General features: G+C 48.2%; 1 protein-coding gene across 1 annotated transcript in view; it reads left to right on the top strand.

Annotated features, from left to right (window-relative positions):
* Positions 1-410: 410 nt before the first annotated feature.
* Positions 411-22,173, top strand: part of DCHS1 (dachsous cadherin-related 1) — a 64,030-nt gene continuing 42,267 nt past the window's right edge. The window contains exons 1-2 of the mRNA XM_075261143.1: positions 411-956; positions 17,515-19,271. Coding sequence (XP_075117244.1) covers positions 17,559-19,271 — 1,713 coding nt within the window. The 5' untranslated portion in view covers positions 411-956; positions 17,515-17,558. The remainder of the gene's footprint in view (positions 957-17,514; positions 19,272-22,173) is intronic.

A 22,173-nucleotide genomic window follows, 5' to 3' on the forward strand; every position in this document is an offset into this window, starting at 1 on the left:
GCAGTGTGCACAGAGGTGTGTAGTGTTGTGTAGTGTGCACAGAGGTGTGTAGTATTGTGTAGTGTGCTCAGAGGTGTGTAGTGTTGCGCTCGGGGTCTCTCCACAGTTTCCATGTTGTGCGCTGGGTCTGGTCCTGGAATTCAGCATAAATTACCAGATGAGAAGAGGAGAGTTGGAGGGGAGTGATGGAGGAGGAGGGGGCTGTAGTGGAGGGGGAGGGGGGGGGCACTGGAGGAGGGGGGGGGGGGCACTAGTGGAGGAGGAGGGGGGTCACTAGTATAAGGGGGGGGGGCACTAGTATAAGGGGGGGGGCACTAGTAGAGGAGGGGGGCACTAGTAGAGGAGGGGGGCACTAGTAGAGGAGGGGGTGTGAGGGGGCTGAAGCTGGAGGAGGAGGTGGGTTGGGGGAGAGTCATGTTTCAGAGCAGCGCTCCGTCCCTCTGAGCCTGTGCTGGCTGCGCTCTCTCTCACATCCACAGCTGTCTCAATCCATTGTCCCAGCCAGAGAGACAGACAGACGAGGAGAGACTGCAGGGAGTGCACCGAGACCTCCGCGGCACGGCTAGCATCCTGAGGACCACACTGCAGGGGACTGCCACCGCAACATCTGGAGAGAGCGCTCACCCTCACATAGACTGCACTCAGGAAAAGAGACATCCATCTGACACAGAACAATAGCAAACTCTGTGCAGAGGGACCGCCCTGAAGATCTGCACAAAGGGGATGAAAGAGACAGTCTCAGGATGAGAACAAAGCACTGAGACTACCGCTCTAAAGGAAGAGACATCCTCCCGCTGTGTGCAGGAACAGCAAGGAAAGAGACCGTCGACCATTGGCCTAAAACTGGAGTGAGACTGAGCGAGATCTCTGGGGATGGAAACGGGATTAACACCAAGTGATACTGACAACCAGCCGAGCCCGAGACAGCAGCCGTCACCTGAGCTGACACTCTAATGGTGAGTATCATACGTGTCTACGTGACCTGAGGGCCCCAGACCGCCACTATCCTCTGAGAGACATCAGGGCGAGACCGTATTACTACCCCACAGAGCTGACACTCTAATACCCCCACCCCACAGAGCTGACACTCTAATACCCCCACCCCACAGAGCTGACACTCTAATACCGCTACCCCACAGAGCTGACACTCTAATACCCCCACCCCACAGAGCTGACACTCTAATACCCCCACCCCACAGAGCTGACACTCTAATACCGCTACCCCACAGAGCTGACACTCTAATACCCCCACCCCACAGAGCTGACACTCTAATACCCCCACCCCACAGAGCTGACACTCTAATACCCCCACCCCACAGAGCTGACACTCTAATACCTCCACCCCACAGAGCTGACACTCTAATACCCCCACCCCACAGAGCTGACACTCTAATACCGCTACCCCACAGAGCTGACACTCTAATACCCCCACCCCACAGAGCTGACACTCTAATACCCCCACCCCACAGAGCTGACACTCTAATACCTCCACCCCACAGAGCTGACACTCTAATACCCCTATCCCACAGAGCTGACACTCTAATACCTCCACCCCACAGAGCTGACACTCTAATACCCCCACCCCACAGAGCTGACACTCTAATACCTCCACCCCACAGAGCTGACACTCTAATACCCCCACCCCACAGAGCTGACACTCTAATACCTCCACCCCACAGAGCTGACACTCTAAAACCCCCACCCCACAGAGCTGACACTCTAATACCTCCACCCCACAGAGCTGACACTCTAATACCCCTATCCCACAGAGCTGACACTCTAATACCTCCACCCCACAGAGCTGACACTCTAATACCCCTATCCCACAGAGCTGACACTCTAAAACCCCCACCCCACAGAGCTGACACTCTAATACCCCCACCCCACAGAGCTGACACTCTAATACCCCCACTCCACAGAGCTGACACTCTAATACCACTACCCCACAGAGCTGACACTCTAATACCGCTACCCCACAGAGCTGACACTCTAATACCCCCACCCCACAGAGCTGACACTCTAATACCGCTACCCCACAGAGCTGACACTCTAATACTGCTACCCCACAAAGCTGACACTCTAATACCCCCACCCCACAGAGCTGACACTCTAATACCCCCACCCCACAGAGCTGACACTCTAATACCCCCACCCCACAGAGCTGACACTCTAATACCGCTACCCCACAAAGCTGACACTCTAATACCGCTACCCCACAAAGCTGACACTCTAATACCCCCACCCCACAGAGCTGACACTCTAATACCTCCACCCCACAGAGCTGACACTCTAATACCCCCACCCCACAGAGCTGACACTCTAATACCCCCACCCCACAGAGCTGACACTCTAATACCCCCACCCCACAGAGCTGACACTCTAATACCTCCACCCCACAGAGCTGACACTCTAATACCCCTATCCCACAGAGCTGACACTCTAATACCTCCACCCCACAGAGCTGACACTCTAATACCCCCACCCCACAGAGCTGACACTCTAATACCCCTACCCCACAGAGCTGACACTCTAATACCCCCACCCCACAGAGTTGACACTCTAATACCCCTATCCCACAGAGCTGACACTCTAAAACCCCCACCCCACAGAGCTGACACTCTAATACCTCCACCCCACAGAGCTGACACTCTAATACCCCTATCCCACAGAGCTGACACTCTAAAACCCCCACCCCACAGAGCTGACACTCTAATACCCCCACCCCACAGAGCTGACACTCTATTACCCCCACCCCACAGAGCTGACACTCTAATACCCCCACCCCACAGAGCTGACACTCTAATACCGCTACCCCACAGAGCTGACACTCTAATACTGCTACCCCACAAAGCTGACACTCTAATACCCCCACCCCACAGAGCTGACACTCTAATACCGCTACCCCACAGAGCTGACACTCTAATACCCCCACCCCACAGAGCTGACACTCTAATACCGCTACCCCACAGAGCTGACACTCTAATACTGCTACCCCACAAAGCTGACACTCTAATACCCCCACCCCACAGAGCTGACACTCTAATACCCCCACCCCACAGAGCTGACACTCTAATACCGCTACCCCACAAAGCTGACACTCTAATACCCCCACCCCACAGAGCTGACACTCTAATACCCCCACCCCACAAAGCTGACACTCTAATACCCCCACCCCACAGAGCTGACACTCTAATACCACTACCCCACAGAGCTGACACTCTAATACTGCTACCCCACAAAGCTGACACTCTAATACCCCCACCCCACAGAGCTGACACTCTAATACCCCCACCCCACAGAGCTGACACTCTAATACCGCTACCCCACAAAGCTGACACTCTAATACCCCCACCCCACAGAGCTGACACTCTAATACCCCCACCCCACAAAGCTGACACTCTAATACCCCCACCCCACAAAGCTGACACTCTAATACTGCTACCCCACAAAGCTGACACTCTAATACCCCCACCCCACAGAGCTGACACTCTAATACCCCCACCCCACAGAGCTGACACTCTAATACCACTACCCCACAGAGCTGACACTCTAATACCCCCACCCCACAGAGCTGACACTCTAATACCGCTACCCCACAGAGCTGACACTCTAATACCGCTACCCCACAGAGCTGACACTCTAATACCGCTACCCCACAAAGCTGACACTCTAATACCCCCACCCCACAGAGCTGACACTCTAATACCCCCACCCCACAGAGCTGACACTCTAATACCCCTATCCCACAGAGCTGACACTCTAATACCCCCACCCCACAGAGCTGACACTCTAATACCCCCACCCCACAGAGCTGACACTCTAATACCATTACCCCACAGAGCTGACACTCTAATACCCCCACCCCACAGAGCTGACACTCTAATACCCCCACCCCACAGAGCTGACACTCTAATACCACTACCCCACAGAGCTGACACTCTAATACCTCCACCCCACAGAGCTGACACTCTAATACCCCCACCCCACAGAGCTGACACTCTAATACCCCCACCCCACAGAGCTGACACTCTAATACCCCCACCCCACAGAGTTGACACTCTAATACCCCCATTAATTGACCAGTCTGTCCCAGTTTGGTTGTTTGTAAACATCTCTGTGCTCCAGACTGGACGCCTGGGCTGACACTCTAACATTCTGCAGGGAGGCTGGGGCAGTGCGGGGGATGTGAGAGTCTCCGGCCGCACTTCTGTCACTCCGCAGTAGATGACCCCGAACCAGAGACCTCACCAGGGAGTCTTCCAGATAAACATTCCCCATCTACACACTGATGGGAAGATCCGGACCTGAGCATGGACGACACACAGAGGACAGGGGGGGCGCAGTGATCCTATATACTATATCCGTACAGGGGGGCGCAGTGATCCTATATACTATATCCGTACAGGGGGCGCAGTGATCCTATATACTATATCCGTACAGGGGGTCGCAGTGATCCTATATACTATATCCGTACAGGGGGCGCAGTGATCCTATATACTATATCCGTACAGGGGGTCGCAGTGATCCTATATACTATATCCGTACAGGGGGCGCAGTGATCCTATATACTATATCCGTACAGGGGGGCGCAGTGATCCTATATACTATATCCGTACAGGGGGCCGCAGTGATCCTATATACTATATCCGTACAGGGGGGCGCAGTGATCCTATATACTATATCCGTACAGGGGGCGCAGTGATCCTATATACTATATCCGTACAGGGGGTCGCAGTGATCCTATATACTATATCCGTACAGGGGGGCGCAGTGATCCTATATACTATATCCGTACAGGGGGGCGCAGTGATCCTATACACTATATCCGTACAGTGGGCCGCAGTGATCCCGTATACTATATCCATACAGTGCGCCGCAGTGATCCTATATACTATATCCGTACAGGGGGGCGCAGTGATCCTATATACTATATCCGTACAGGGGGGCGCAGTGATCCTATATACTATATCCATACAGGCGGCTGCAGTGATCCTATATATTATATCCGTACAGGGGGGCGCAGTGATCCTATATACTATATCCGTACAGGGGGCCGCAGTGATCCTATATACTATATCCATACAGGGGGCCGCAGTGATCCTATATACTATATCCGTACAGTGCGCCGCAGTGATCCTATATACTATATCCGTACAGGGGGGCGCAGTGATCCTATATACTATATCCATACAGTGCGCCACAGTGATCCTATATACTATATCCGTACAGGGGGCTGCAGTGATCCTATATACTATATCCGTACAGGGGGGCGCAGTGATCCTATATACTATATCCGTACAGGGGGTCGCAGTGATCCTATATACTATATCCGTACAGTGCGCCGCAGTGATCCTATATACTATATCCGTACAGGGGGGCGCAGTGATCCTATATACTATATCCGTACAGGGGGGCGCAGTGATCCTATATACTATATCCATACAGTGGGCCGCAGTGATCCTATATACTATATCCGTACAGGGGGGCGCAGTGATCCTATATACTATATCCATACAGGGGGCCGCAGTGATCCTATATACTATATCCATACAGGTGGCCGCAGTGATCCTATATACTATATCCGTACAGGGGGGCGCAGTGATCCTATATACTATATCCGTACAGGGGGGGCGCAGTGATCCTATATACTATATCCATACAGGGAGCCGCAGTGATCCTATATACTATATCCGTACAGGGGGCCGCAGTGATCCTATATACTATATCCATACAGGGGGGCGCAGTGATCCTATATACTATATCCATACAGTGCGCCGCAGTGATCCTATATACTATATCCATACAGGGGGCCGCAGTGATCCCGTATACTATATCCGTACAGGGGGCCGCAGTGATCCCGTATACTATATCCATACAGTGCGCCGCAGTGATCCCGTACACTATATCCGTACAGGGGGCCGCAGTCATCCCATACACTATATCCATACAGGGGGGCGCAGTGATCCCGTACACTATATCCATACAGGGGGCCGCAGTGATCCTATATACTATATCTGTACAGGGGGCCGCAGTGATCCCGTATACTATATCCGTACAGGGGGCCGCAGTGATCCTATATACTATATCCGTACAGGGGGCCGCAGTGATCCCGTATACTATATCCGTACAGGGGGCTGCAGTGATCCCGTATACTATATCCATACAGTGCGCCGCAGTGATCCCGTACACTATATCCGTACAGGGGGCCGAAGTCATCCCATACACTATATCCATACAGGGGGGCGCAGTGATCCTATATACTATATCCGTACAGGGGGGCGCAGTGATCCCGTATACTATATCCGTACAGGGGGCCGCAGTGATCCTATATACTATATCCATACAGGGGGCTGCAGTGATCCTATACACTATATCCGTACAGTGCGCCGCAGTGATCCAATATACTATATCCATATAGGGGGCCGCAGTGATCCTATATACTATATCCGTACAGGGGGTCGCAGTGATCCTATATACTATATCCATACAGGGGGCTGCAGTGATCCTATATACTATATCCATATAGGGGGCCGCAGTGATCCCGTACACTATATCCGTACAGGGGGCCGCAGTGATCCTATATACTATATCCATACAGAGGGCTGCAGTGATCCCATACACTATATCCATACAGTGGGCCGCAGTGATCCTATATACTATAGCCATACAGTGGGCCGCAGTGATCCCGTATACTATATCCGTACAGGGGGCCGCAGTGATCCTATATACTATAGCCATACAGTGGGCTGCAGTGATCCCGTACACTATATCCATACAGGGGGCCGCAGTGATCCTATATACTATATCCGTACAGGGGGGCGCAGTGATCCTATATACTATATCCGTACAGTGGGCCGCAGTGATCCCGTATACTATATCCATACAGTGCGCCGCAGTGATCCTATATACTATATCCGTACAGGGGGCCGCAGTGATCCTATATACTATATCCATACAGTGCGCCGCAGTGATCCTATATACTATATCCGTACAGGGGGGCGCAGTGATCCTATATACTATATCCGTACAGGGGGCCGCAGTGATCCTATATACTATATCCGTACAGTGCGCCGCAGTGATCCTATATACTATATCCGTACAGGGGGGCGCAGTGATCCTATATACTATATCCATACAGGGGGCCGCAGTGATCCTATATACTATATCCATACAGTGGGCCGCAGTGATCCTATATACTATATCCATACAGGGGGCCGCAGTGATCCCGTATACTATATCCGTACAGGGGGCCGCAGTGATCCTATATACTATATCCATACAGTGCGCCGCAGTGATCCTATATACTATATCCGTACAGGGGGGCGCAGTGATCCTATATACTGTATCCGTACAGGGGGGCGCAGTGATCCTATATACTATATCCATACAGTGCACCGCAGTGATCCTATATACTATATCCGTACAGGGGGGCGCAGTGATCCTATATACTATATCCATACAGTGCGCCGCAGTGATCCTATATACTATATCCGTACAGGGGGGCGCAGTGATCCTATATACTATATCCATACAGTGCGCCGCAGTGATCCTATATACTATATCCATACAGGTGGCCGCAGTGATCCTATATACTATATCCGTACAGGGGGGCGCAGTGATGCTATATACTATATCCGTACAGGGGGGGCGCAGTGATCCTATATACTATATCCATACAGGGGGCCGCAGTGATCCTATATACTATATCCGTACAGGGGGCCGCAGTGATCCTATATACTATATCCGTACAGGGGGGCGCAGTGATCCTATATACTATATCCATACAGTGCGCCGCAGTGATCCTATATACTATATCCATACAGGGGGCCGCAGTGATCCCGTATACTATATCCGTACAGGGGGCCGCAGTGATCCCGTATACTATATCCATACAGTGCGCCGCAGTGATCCCGTACACTATATCCGTACAGGGGGCCGCAGTGATCCTATATACTATATCCATACAGGGGGCCGCAGTGATCCCGTATACTATATCCATACAGGGGGCCGCAGTGATCCTATATACTATATCTGTACAGGGGGCCACAGTGATCCCGTATACTATATCCGTACAGGGGGGCGCAGTGATCCTATATACTATATCCGTACAGGGGGCCGCAGTGATCCCGTATACTATATCCGTACAGGGGGCTGCAGTGATCCTATATACTATATCCATACAGGGGGCTGCAGTGATCCTATACACTATATCCGTACAGGGGGCCGCAGTGATCCTATATACTATATCCGTACAGGGGGGCGCAGTGATCCTATATACTATATCCGTACAGAGGGGCGCAGTGATCCTATATACTATATCCGTACAGTGCGCCGCAGTGATCCTATATACTATATCCGTACAGGGGGTCGCAGTGATCCTATATACTATATCCATACAGGGGGCTGCAGTGATCCTATATACTATATCCATATAGGGGGCCGCAGTGATCCCGTACACTATATCCGTACAGGGGGCCGCAGTGATCCTATATACTATATCCATACAGGGGGCTGCAGTGATCCCATACACTATATCCATACAGTGGGCCGCAGTGATCCTATATACTATAGCCATACAGTGGGCCGCAGTGATCCCGTATACTATATCCGTACAGGGGGGGCAGTGATCCCGTACACTATATCCATACAGGGGGCCGCAGTGATCCTATATACTATATCCGTACAGGAGGCCGCAGTGATCCTATATACTATATCCATATAGGGGGCCGCAGTGATCCCGTATACTATATCCGTACAGGGGGCCGCAGTGATCCTATATACTATATCCATACAGGGGGCTGCAGTGATCCCATACACTATATCCATACAGTGGGCCGCAGTGATCCCGTATACTATATCTGTACAGTGGGCCGCAGTGATCCAGACATTCCCGTACACTGTATCTGTACAGGGGGGGCAGTGATCCCGTACACTGTATCCGTACAGGGGGCCGCAGTGATCCCGTACACTATATCCGTACAGGGGGCTGCAGTGATCCCATATACTATATCCATACAGTGGGCCGCAGTGATCCTATATACTATATCCGTACATGGGGCCGCAGTGATCCCGTACACTATATCCATACAGTGGGCCGCAGTGATCCTATATACTATATCCATACAGGGGGCCGCAGTGATCCCATACACTATATCCGTACAGTGGGCCGCAGTGATCCTATATACTATATCCATACAGGGGGCCGCAGTGATCCAGACATCCCTGTACACTGTATCTGTACAGTAGATGGTCTATGGATCACTGTAATCTGTGACTAAGAGGTCCCAGTAGATGGTCTATGGATCACTGTAATCTGTGACTAAGAGGTTCCAGTAGATGGTCTATGGATCACTGTAATCTGTGACTAAGAGGTCCCAGTAGATGGTCTATGGATCACTGTAATCTGTGACTAAGAGGTCCCAGTAGATGGTCTATGGATCACTGTAATCTGTGACTAAGAGGTCCCAGTAGATGGTCTATGGATCACTGTAATCTGTGACTAAGAGGTTCCAGTAGAATGTCCATGGAATCTGGTTATCTGTGTCTAAGAGGTTTCAGCAGATGATTCCTGGTAATATGTGACTAAGGCATCCTAGTAGATGGCCCATTGATCCGTGTAATATCTGACTAAGAGATCCCAGCAGATGCTTCATAGAATCTGGTAATCTGTGGCTAAGAGTTACCAGCAAATGGCCCATAGATTATAGTAATCTGTGTCGAAGAAATCCCAATAGAAGCTCCATGGAAACTGCTAATCTATGCCTAAAATTTCCCAGATGGTCCATGGATCCTGGCGATCTTTGTCTAAGAGGTTCCAGTAGATGGTTCAGAGAATCTGGAATCTGTGCCTTAAGAGCTCCCAGTAGAGGATTCATGAATCCTGGTAATCTGTGTCTAAGAGGTCCCAGTAGAATGTCCATCATCTGTGTCTGAGGTTTCAACAGATGATTCCTGATAATATGTGACTAAGATGCTTCATTGAATCTGGTAATCTGTGGCTAAGAGTTCCCAGCAAATGGCCCATAGTTTATAGTAATCTATGTCTAAGAAATCCCAATAGAAGCTCCATGGAAACTGGTAATCTATGCCTAAAATTCCCCAGTAGATGGTCCATGGATCCTTGTAATATGTGAGTAAGAGTTTTTAGTAGATGGTCCATGGATCCTTGTAATATATAAGTTTCCAGTAGATGGTCTGTGGATCCTGGTAATCTGTGTCTAAGAGGTCCCAGCAGATGGTCCATGGAATCTGGAAATCTGTGCTTGAGAGTTCATGGTATCTACCTTGGTCCATGGATTTTTGTAATATATGACTAAGAGGTCTTAGTAGAAAACCCATCGATCCTTGTAATATGTACTTAAGAGTTCCCTGAAGATAGTCCATGGATCTTTATAATATGTGAGTAAGAGGTCCCAGCAGATGGTCTATGGAATCTGGTAATCTGTATCTAAGAGGTCCCAGCAGATGGTCCATGGAATCTGGTAATCTGTGTCTAAGAGGTCCCAGCAGATGGTCCAAGGAATCTGTAATCTTTGTCTAAGAGGTCCCAGCAGATGGTCCATGGATCCTGGTAATCTGTGTCTAAGAGGTCCCAGTAGATGGTCCATTGATTTTTGTAATCTGTGCCTAAGAGGTCCCAGTAATTGGTCCATAGAACTTGGTAATCTGTGTCTAAGACGTCCCAGTAGATGGTCCATAGAACCTGGTAATCTGTATCTAAGAGGTCCCAGCAGATGGTCCATGGATCCTGGTAATCTGTGTCTAAAAGTTCCCAGTAGATGGTCCATTGATTTTGGTAATCTGTGCCTAAGAGTTCCCAGGAGATGTTTCATAGAATTGGGTAATCCATACCTAAATGTGTCCAAAAAAGTCAGTGGATCCCTTGTAATCTGTGTCTAAGAGGACCCAGTAGATGGTTCATGGAATCGGGTAATCTGTGCCTATGAGTTCCCAAGAAATAGTCCTTGGATCCTGGTAATCTGTACTTGACAGGTCCAAGTGGATGGTCCTTAAATCCCGGTAATCTGCGCTGGACAGGTCCCAATAATTGGCCTTTGGACCCCGGGTAACCTATATCTGCAAGGCTGCCATTAGTTACGGTAGATTCTGTAATTTGGCACTTGATCACCTGAGTAATCTTCACTTGAAAGCTCACAAACTCTCTAGATCATAGCTCCTAGTATATGGTAAATGGCACAGAGGACTCTCTAGATTATTGCACCTGATTTATAGTATATGGCTCATGCTACGCTCCAGATTATTGCACCCAGCATATAACCACTTGACTCATAGTACTCTCTGGATTATTGAACCCAGTATATAGTACATGGCTCCTAGAACTCTCTAGAATATACTACCCAGTATATAATACATGGCCCATAGTACTCTCTAAATCATAGCACCCAGTATATAGTACCGGAGTTGTGATACTCTCTAGTTCATACTACCCAGAATATGGAATATGGCTCATATACTCTCTAGATAATAGCACCAAGTATATGGAACATGTCACGGGATGGTTAGAGTCTATACTATAGGCAATGTGTAATATATATTTCATGTGGAATGTATTCTCTAACCTGTTATATACATCAATGTGTAGTTGGCTGATTAGGGTCTAGTGTGTTAGCACATTGTATGCAAATACCTCTAACTAGTGAGGACAATGGGTGGAGATAATCTGATCAGTGTCTCCAAGAAGATGTTGGATGGTGCATTGTCCATAGTAGACAGGGAGTCTGCTCTCCTTGGTATAGGTGAGGGGGGAAGGATCTGTGACTCAGCCCTTCCCCCCCACAGATATAGGTGTAACAGTCTTAGTATATAGTTGTAGCTAGCAGTTAGTATGTGTTAGCCGGCCTGTGCACAGCTCTGTAGAGAGCCAGGATTTAGTTACAGGACCAAGGAACCAAAGTTATCATTGGATTGTGACTTCTGTGGACTTATTGTTATTACAGTTGATGTGACCGCCGCCGGCTACTAACTTTGTGGATTACAATAAATTGCTGTTGTCTCCCGACCTCTTGCGTCCGTGTTGATTCAAAAGACCATCCGGAGGAAGACGTATACCTTTGCTCCGTGACAACTGGTTGGCAGCGGTGGGATCAACAGCGGACAGCGAGATGGACTACAGCAGCCCAGCGATTAATGGAGCCACAACCTCAGAATACAGGAACTGGACTATGGCAAGTCTACAAGTAAGGGCCCGGGAACTAAACCTGAGTTACCAGGGAAGAACGAAAGATCAACTGATCGAGGCACTGGAGGAGATGACCCTGCAAAGCGACCATGAGGAGGGCTGCCCCCAGGAGACAGTAGAGATACAGGAGTGGCAGGTACAGACCCAAAAGAGCAGATGGGTTGTTTTGTATGAGGAGGAATTGGCAGTGCTGGGGCTAGGAGCAACTGCAGAGCAAAGGAGTAGAGCATTACAGAGGGCTCAGGAAACGGAGAAGGAGGAACAGAGAATGGCGCATGAAAAGGAAAGAATGGCGCATGAAATGCGAATGGCTGAGATAACTACGCGGAATTATAATCAAACGTCGACCCCCAGCCCAACAGTGAGAGAACCACAATATGTCTCCCATAAACACTTCAAGACCTTTGATGAAGCGGCTGGGGATGTTGATGGATATTTTCAGGACTTCGAACACCAGTGCCGCCTGATGGAAGTCCCAGAGAAGGATTGGGTCCGGTATCTGGTGGGGCATCTACGAGATGGGGCTGCGGAAGCTCTCAGAGCCATGGACCCTAGTGATCAGCGGGACTATGAGGCCATTAAAAGAGCGGTGCAGAAGTATTATGCAGTCACTCCAGAGACCTACCGAGTTCAGTTCCGCTCTTTGTCTTACAATGGGGGAAGCTCCTTCCACATGTTCGCCCACAAGTTGAAGCAAGCATGCAAGCGCTGGCTAGAAGGAGAGGAGGCTGTCACAGTCGATAAGATCCTCCAAGTCATACTTAAGGAACAGTTCTTTTCCCAGTGCCCCGCTGAGATCCGTGAGTGGGTGCTGGAACGGAACCCAGCCACAGTGGAGCAAGCTGCTTCCCTTGCAGATGAGGGCCTGACCATCAAGCCGCAGTGGAAGAGGTTGTTTGCAGAGGAGCGGAAAACTACCACAGTCCGCCAGACACCCTTCATCCAGCCACCCACCTTTCGTGCCCGGCCTCAGGATTACAATTCCCCCTCTACCCCTGCCCCAGCCCATCGGCCTCCAGCTATGAACAACCCTGTCCCTAGACAACGACCTACTGGAAGAATGCTAGAGCGCAGATGTTTTGGGTGCGGGCGGCCTGGACATTTGCAAGCTAGTTGCCCTGTTAACATGGGGGCACGGGCCACCGTGGCATCCCGGCCTATTCACTACCTGGGAACCACCCCTAGGACAGAAAGTTTGGCCCCATTTCCAGATGACTCCATGAATGACCCATCTGTTCCACCTCCAGGGGTCTATGGGATTCAGCCCTCTGCCACACATTCCGCAAACCTTCAGCGGAAGCACTTGCAGGAGGTCCTACTGGATGGCCGAACAGTTGTTGGATTCCGGGACTCGGAAGCTTTCCTAACGGTAGCGGACCCCCGAGTAGTTCGACCCGAGGCCCTAGAGGAGGGCCCTGGCCTTTCTATCGAGTTGGCAGGAGGTACTCGGAAACGTATTCCTAAAGCTACCGTGGAACTCGACTATGGTTATGGACCAAAACGATGCACAATTGGTGTGATGAGCGGGCTGCCGGCCGATGTTCTGTTAGGCAACGATGTTGGAAATCTACAGTGCCACTTTGTGGGAGCAGTGACCCGAAGCCAAGCTCAGAGAGACGCCAACATGGATCGACCGGATTTTCTGCCAGATGCCAGCCCTTCAACCCTACAACTTTACCATTCAGTACCGCCGAGGGAACCAACACCAGAACGCAGATGGGTTATCCCGGCAGGAGGACATATGAGCTATAGAGACTGATGTGCATTCCCCAATTTACCTGTGTAGGCCAATTGTGTCATGCACATGTTTTGAGAGGGGGAGGGGTTGTCACGGGATGGTTAGAGTCTATACTATAGGCAATGTGTAATATATATTTCATGTGGAATGTATTCTCTAACCTGTTATATACATCAATGTGTAGTTGGCTGATTAGGGTCTAGTGTGTTAGCACATTGTATGCAAATACCTCTAACTAGTGAGGACCAGTGAGGACAATGGGTGGAGATAATCTGATCAGTGTCTCCAAGAAGATGTTGGATGGTGCATTGTCCATAGTAGACAGGGATTCTGCTCTCCTTGGTATAGGTGAGGGGGGAAGGATCTGTGACTCAGCCCTTCCCACCCACAGATATAGGTGTAACAGTCTTAGTATATAGTATATAGCTAGCAGTTAGTATGTGTTAGCCGGCCTGTGCACAGCTCTGCAGAGAGCCAGGATTTAGTTACAGGACCAAGGAGCCAAAGCTATCATTGGATTGTGACTTCTGTGGACTTATTGTTATTACGGTTGATGTGACCGCCGCCGGCTACTAACTTTGTGGATTACAATAAATTGCTGTTGTCTCCCGACCTCTTGCGTCCGTGTTGATTCAAAAGACCATCCGGAGGAAGACGTATACCTTTGCTCCGTGACAGAACACATTTCATAGAACTCTCTAGCTCCTTGTATATAGCATATGACACGTGGTACTCTCAGGATCATAGCTCCTTGTATATAGTAGATGACACGTGGTACTCTCTGGATCATAGCTCCTTGTATATTACATGACATGTGGTACTCTCTGGATCATAGTTCCTTGTATATAGTATATGACACGTGGTACTCTCTGGATCATAGCTTCTTGTATATAGTATATGACACGTGGTACTCTCTGGATCATAGCTCCCTGTATATAGTATATGACACGTGGTACTCTCTGGATCATAGCTTCTTGTATATAGTATATGACACATGGTACTCTCTGGATCATAGCTTCTTGTATATTGTATATGACACATGGTACTCTCTGGATCATAGCTCCTTGTATATAATATATGACACGTGGTACTCTCTGGATCATAGCTCCTTGTATATAGTACATAACACGTGGTACTCTCTGGATCATAGCTTCTTGTATATAGTAGATGAGACGTGGTACTCTCTGGATCATAGCTTCTTGTATATAGTATATGACACATGGTACTCTCTGAATCATAGCTTCTTGTATATAGTATATGACACGTGGTACTCTCTGGATCATAGCTCCTTGTATATAGTAAATGAGACGTGGTACTCTCTGGATCATAGCTCCTTCTATATTACATGACATGTGGTACTCTCTGGATCATAGCTTCTTGTATATAGTAGATGAGACGTGGTACTCTCTGGATCATAGCTCCTTGTATATTGTATATGACACATGGTACTCTCTGGATCATAGCTCCTTGTATATAATATATGACACGTGGTACTCTCTGGATCATAGCTCCTTGTATATAGTACATAACACGTGGTACTCTCTGGATCATAGCTTCTTGTATATAGTAGATGAGACGTGGTACTCTCTGGATCATAGCTTCTTGTATATAGTATATGACACATGGTACTCTCTGAATCATAGCTTCTTGTATATAGTATATGACACGTGGTACTCTCTGGATCATAGCTCCTTGTATATAGTAAATGAGACGTGGTACTCTCTGGATCATAGCTCCTTGTATATTACATGACATGTGGTACTCTCTGGATCATAGTTCCTTGTATATAGTATATGACACATGGTACTCTCTGGATCATAGCTCCTTGTATATTACATGACATGTGGTACTCTCTGGATCATAGTTCCTTGTATATAGTATATGACACATGGTACTCTCTGGATCATAGCTCCTTGTATATAGTAGATGACACGTGGTACTCTCTGGATCATAGTTCCTTGAATATAGTAGATGACATGTGGTACTCTCTGGGTCATAGCTCCTTTTATATAGTATATGACACGTGGTACTCTCTGGATCATAGTTCCTTGTATATAGTATATGGCACGTGGTACTCTCTGGATCATAGCTTCTTGTATATAGTATATGACACGTGGTACTCTCTGGATCATAGCTTCTTGTATATAGTATATGACACATGGTACTCTCTGAATCATAGCTTCTTGTATATAGTATATGACACGTGGTACTCTCTGGATCATAGCTCCTTGTATATAGTAAATGAGACGTGGTACTCTCTGGATCATAGCTCCTTGTATATTACATGACATGTGGTACTCTCTGGATCATAGTTCCTTGTATATAGTATATGACACATGGTACTCTCTGGATCATAGCTCCTTGTATATAGTAGATGACACGTGGTACTCTCTGGATCATAGCTCCTTGTATATAGTAGATGACACGTGGTACTCTCTGGATCATAGCTCCTTGTATATAGTAGATGACACGTGGTACTCTCTGGATCATAGTTCCTTGTATATAGTATATGACACATGGTACTCTCTGGATCATAGTTCCTTGAATATAGTAGATGACACGTGGTACTCTCTGGATCATAGCTCCTTGTATATAGTAGATGACACGTGGTACTCTCTGGATCATAGCTTCTTGTATATAGTAGATGAGACGTGGTACTCTCTGGATCATAGCTCCTTGTATATAGTAGATGAGATGTGGTACTCTCTGGATCATAGCTCCTTGTATATTACATGACATGTGGTACTCTCTGGATCATAGTTCCTTGTATATAGTATATGACACATGGTACTCTCTGGATCATAGCTCCTTGTATATAGTAGATGACACGTGGTACTCTCTGGATCATAGTTCCTTGAATATAGTAGATGACATGTGGTACTCTCTGGGTCATAGCTCCTTTTATATAGTATATGACACGTGGTACTCTCTGGATCATAACTCCTTGTATATAGTATATGACACGTGGTACTCTCTGGATCATAGCTCTTTTTATATAATATATGACACGTGGTACTCTCTGGATCATAGCTCCTTGTATATAGTACATAACACGTGGTACTCTCTGGATCATAGCTCCTTGTATATGATGTATGGATCACCATAACGATAGAATTATTCTAAACTACAAATAACGATTGGATCACATGGGGGCAGGGCGACCCGTGCTGACCACGGCTGCACGTGTTGGGCATGAGTATTATACATCACTGTGTAAGGGTTAATAATGGCAGATGTGATCTGCTTGGAGTAGTGGTGACTAGATTAGAGGCAGTAACTCTATCAGGACGAGGACAAAAAATAGAAAAGTCTTTTCCTTAAACATCTAGAAAAAGCAGCTGCAAACCCAAGATAGCTAAGATGAAGCAGTCCTCCGGAGGTGGAGGAATGCAGCCACCAACTCGGACCATAGGGTCAGCCTCACCCATGTCAAAAAAGATGATCTCAAAGAGGGTAAAAAGCCACGACGTAGCAAAAGGCAAATATTCAGATGGTCAATCAACCCTCAGGTGGTGACGAAAGATTATTTTATTTGCTTTGTATTTTAATACGTAACGTTTCTTTATTTTCTTGGCAGAACGAGGACGTGTGACCGTCAACCTTGAAGTGGATGTAGGAAGAATGCTGCCGCTCCGGGTCTACCTGTTACTGCTCTTGGCTTGTTCTCCATCCTATGCCTCTTTGGGGACACTGGAGCTTCACATTGATGAAGAACAACCGGCTGGTACCATCATTGGTGACATCAGCGCAGGACTTCCGCCTGACTCCACCGGGCACATGTACTTCATTTCCGCTCAAGAAGGAAGTGGAGTAACTAGTGATTTAGAGATTGATGAGCACACCGGCATAATTAAAACCGCTCGGGTTCTTGACCGGGAGCAACGGAACCATTATAGCTTTATCGCAGTCACTCCAGAAGGTGTTACTGTGGAAGTGGATATACATGTGGATGACATCAATGACCACACTCCCACTTTCGCTAAAGGTCGTTTAGAAATTGGAATTCCAGAGCATACACCTCGAGGTACTAGCTACCCCCTAGAACCAGCTGTGGATTTGGACAGTGGAGCATTGGGCACTCAGGGTTACCTTATCAAAAATGGAGATCCCATGCAAGCATTCCGCCTAGAAACCCGCCTAGCCTCCAGTGGTATACTGTCTGTAGAACTTGTCGTAAACTCTGATTTAGACCGAGAGAACCGGTCGTCGTATTCATTAACTCTGGAGGCGTACGATGGCGGTTCTCCAAGTCGTAGCTCACAGATGAAATTGGATATATCTGTCCTGGACGTCAATGACCATGCGCCAATGTTCAATCAGAGCCGCTATCAGGCACTCATTTCAGAAAGTCTTCTGCCAGGATCTAGCGTCCTCCAAGTCTATGCAACAGATTCCGATCTGGGTCAAAATGGGGAGATCACCTATGAAATTAATCGTAGGCAAAGTGACCCAGAGGGTTTCTTTACCATCAATCCACATTCCGGACTTATCCAGCTTGGCAAACCATTGGATTACGAGACTCGGAAAACTCATGAACTGGTTGTACAAGCAAAAGATGGGGCAGCTCAGCCAGAGGTGGGCACAGCATTTGTATCTATTCAGGTTCGGGACTCCAATGACAACCAGCCCAGCATGACCATCATCTTTCTGAGTGAGGATGGAGCCCCAAGAGTGTCGGAGGGGGCCACACCTGGGCAATATGTAGCTCGAATCTCTGTATCTGATCCTGACTATGGAGAACATCCTGATGTGGATGTAACTCTGGAAGGTGGGGATGGAAAGTTTGCTTTGACCACAAAAGATAGCATCATCTACCTCATTTGTGTGGACAAGTTACTAGACCGAGAAGAGCGAGACTCTTACCGCCTAAGGGTTCTTGCTACAGATTCGGGAACTCCTCCTTTAAGGGCAGAATCCTCATTTGTTCTTGAGGTGACTGATGTTAATGATAACCCACCAGTCTTCGACCGACAAGAATACAGCCACAGTGTTCCAGAAGCTGTACATCCCGGGAGCTTCCTTCTCCAAGTGACAGCCCGGGACAAAGATCAAGGAGAGAATGGAGAAGTCATATACAGCCTTCTAGACTCACCGTGGTTCCATATCCACCCAGAAACCGGAGTCATCACCACAGCTGCCCCACTGGATTATGAGAAAGATCCCCAGCCACAGATGACGGTGGTGGCTTCAGATCGCGGCACGCCACCACTGACCTCCACTGCCATTGTCAGGGTCCAACTACTGGATGTTAATGATAATGAGCCCATCTTTGCCAGTACCGTATATAACGCCACACTGAGCGAGGGCACCGCACGGGGAAGCTGCTTCTTAAAGGTGAGAAACAAATAGACTTTTATGTCCGTTGAATAGAAATCAGAAGATGTAAAATGGTGTCCAGAAAATGTTGTGTTCAGGTGACACGGACCTCACCATCAGTGTTATAGGATCCTATCCCTAAAACATGGGCATGTTCTATGACTGCTACACACCAGAATACTATATGATCACCATATACACTGCCCCTACAGGTAATACAGGGAATTACGTCACAACACACTCCACCCACTACAGGTGATAGAGGAAACTACAAAACAACACACGCCACCCACTACAGGTGATACAGGGAACTACACGACAACAACACACTCCACCCACTACAGGTGATAGAGGGAACTACACAACAACAACACACGCCACCCACTAAAGGTGATACAGGGAACTACACGACAACAACACACTCCACCCACTACAGGTGATAGAGGGAACTACACGACAACAACACACGCCACCCACTAAAGGTGATACAGGGAACTACACGACAACAACACACTCCACCCACTACAGATGATAGAGGGAACTACACGACAACAACACACTCCACCCACTACAAGTGAAACAGGGAACTACACGACAACAACACACTCCACCCACTACAGATGATAGAGGGAACTACACGACAACAACACACTCCACCCACTACAGGTGAAACAGGGAACTACACGACAACAACACACTCCACCCACTACAGATGATAGAGGGAACTACACGACAACAACACACTCCACCCACTACAGGTGAAACAGGGAACTACACGACAACAACACACTCCACCCACTACAGGTGATACAGGGAACTACACGACAACAACACACTCCACCCACTACAGGTGATACAGAGAACTACACGACAACAACACACTCCACCCACTACAGGTGATACAGGGAACTACACGACAACAACACACTCCACCCACTACAAGTGATACAGGGAACTACACGACAACAACACACTCCACCCACTACAGGTGATACAGGGAACTACACGACAACAACACACTCCACCCACTACAGGTGATACAGGGAACTACACGACAACAACACACTCCACCCACTACAGGTGATACAGGGAACTACACGACAACAACACACTCCACCCACTACAGGTGATACAGGGAACTACAAACTGCACCCTACAGGTTATTACATGGCTATGTCACAGACATACTGCTCCCTACAGGTGATATAGGATATGACACGTCTATAGCATAGACATACTGTTCCCTACAGATAACATTAGATATTACATGACTATATCACAGACGATATAATATATTATTACATGATTATATCGCAGACATAGTGCTCCCTACAGGTGACATAAAGCACTCCATGACTACTACACACATAGTTTCTGTGTGTGACATAAAACACTGTATAAATACATATGTATTGCTTGTTCTGATCCTGGTACAGATGGTTGTGGGATATTGTGCCGCTTGTCTAGCCCTCATTGCTGCCAGCAGTTCTTTGTGATGGAAGGTATATAAGGTTGTTATGATCGGAGAGGAGGGATCCGCTCTATACCAGCCTCTCCTTAGCGGACCATGGCGGCTATCATCTTATAAGTCATTCTAGACTCTGTTCTTAGGGCCAACTAGTAGAAACCAGTCTCCTGTACTTTACATGGATGAGACTGATGTCCTGGGGACTCCATAAAGTCCTTGTGTCCTCCTCGGTGACCCCCTGTCCTCCTGTACAGAATACTTACACATGGATAAGTGTGGATGAGATAGTCATGAAAAATGCAAAACCACAAACCCTGAAAGGTGCAATTCTGCAATCCCCACTTAGGTTATTGTACAGATGACACACCCAGACCACTGATCCCTGGGCACGCAGGCTTACAGTTTAGTCAAGATAACAAGGAGTGAAACCTGTTGCTCCGTCTTCTGCTGCTGGAATGAAGGTAGAGACTTCTGGGAAGGTTCTGGAGGTCGGGGGACTTGGAGATGGGTCTGTGCAGTGATTTATAGGCTCCATGTGGTATTTGAGTTATGGTAGACCTGTCATTGGGCATCAGTGGCCTCAGTAGAATCAGAAAGATGCTGGACTGGTCAGAGGGGTCATTGCCCAGGTTACGGGGGGGGGGGGGGGGAGCACATACTTCCTGGCCTGCAGTCTCCTGTGGGTGCTCTGTCCTTACATCTCCATCTTGTTCAGCAAACACCTGGTATTCATTTGTCAGGAGACTGCTTATCTGGTAGGGGATAGAGAGAGCGGTATCCTGGCCCAGGCCCAAGGCAGGAGGGAGCCGACTGCAGACAATGCGCATGAAAGAATCTCAGCTGGAGGCATCCAGATCTATGCAAAGTGTGAACAGGCACAGAGTCTAAAGCTGAATTCTCTACAGTGTGTCAGGGCCAGGGTCACAGAGCTTCCACCAGTATAGATCATATAAAGCCATTGGTAGAACACAAGGATCATATGGAGCTGTCGGTATAGCACACGGATCATATGGAGCTGTCGGTATAGCACACGGATCATATGGAGCTGTCGGTATAGCACACGGATCATATGGAGCTGTCGGTATAGCACACGGATCATATGGAGCTGTCGGTATAGCACCTGGATCATATGGAGCTGTCGGTATAGCACACGGATCATATGGAGCTGTCGGTATAGCACACGGATCATATGGAGCTGTCGGTATAGCACACGGATCATATAGAGCTGTCGGTATAGCACACGGATCATATGGAGCTGTCGGTATAGCACCTGGATCATATAGAGCTGTCGGTATAGCACATGGATGATATAGAGCTGTCAGTTTAGCACATGGATCATATGGAGCTGTCGGTATAGCACATGGATCATATGGAGCTGTCGGTATAGTAAATGGATCATATGGAGCTGTCGGTATAGCACACGGATCATATGGAGCTGTCGGTATAGTAAAT

The sequence above is a fragment of the Leptodactylus fuscus genome, assembly GCF_031893055.1.
Source record: "Leptodactylus fuscus isolate aLepFus1 chromosome 2 unlocalized genomic scaffold, aLepFus1.hap2 SUPER_2_unloc_1, whole genome shotgun sequence".
NCBI classification, from domain to species: Eukaryota; Metazoa; Chordata; class Amphibia; order Anura; family Leptodactylidae; genus Leptodactylus; species Leptodactylus fuscus.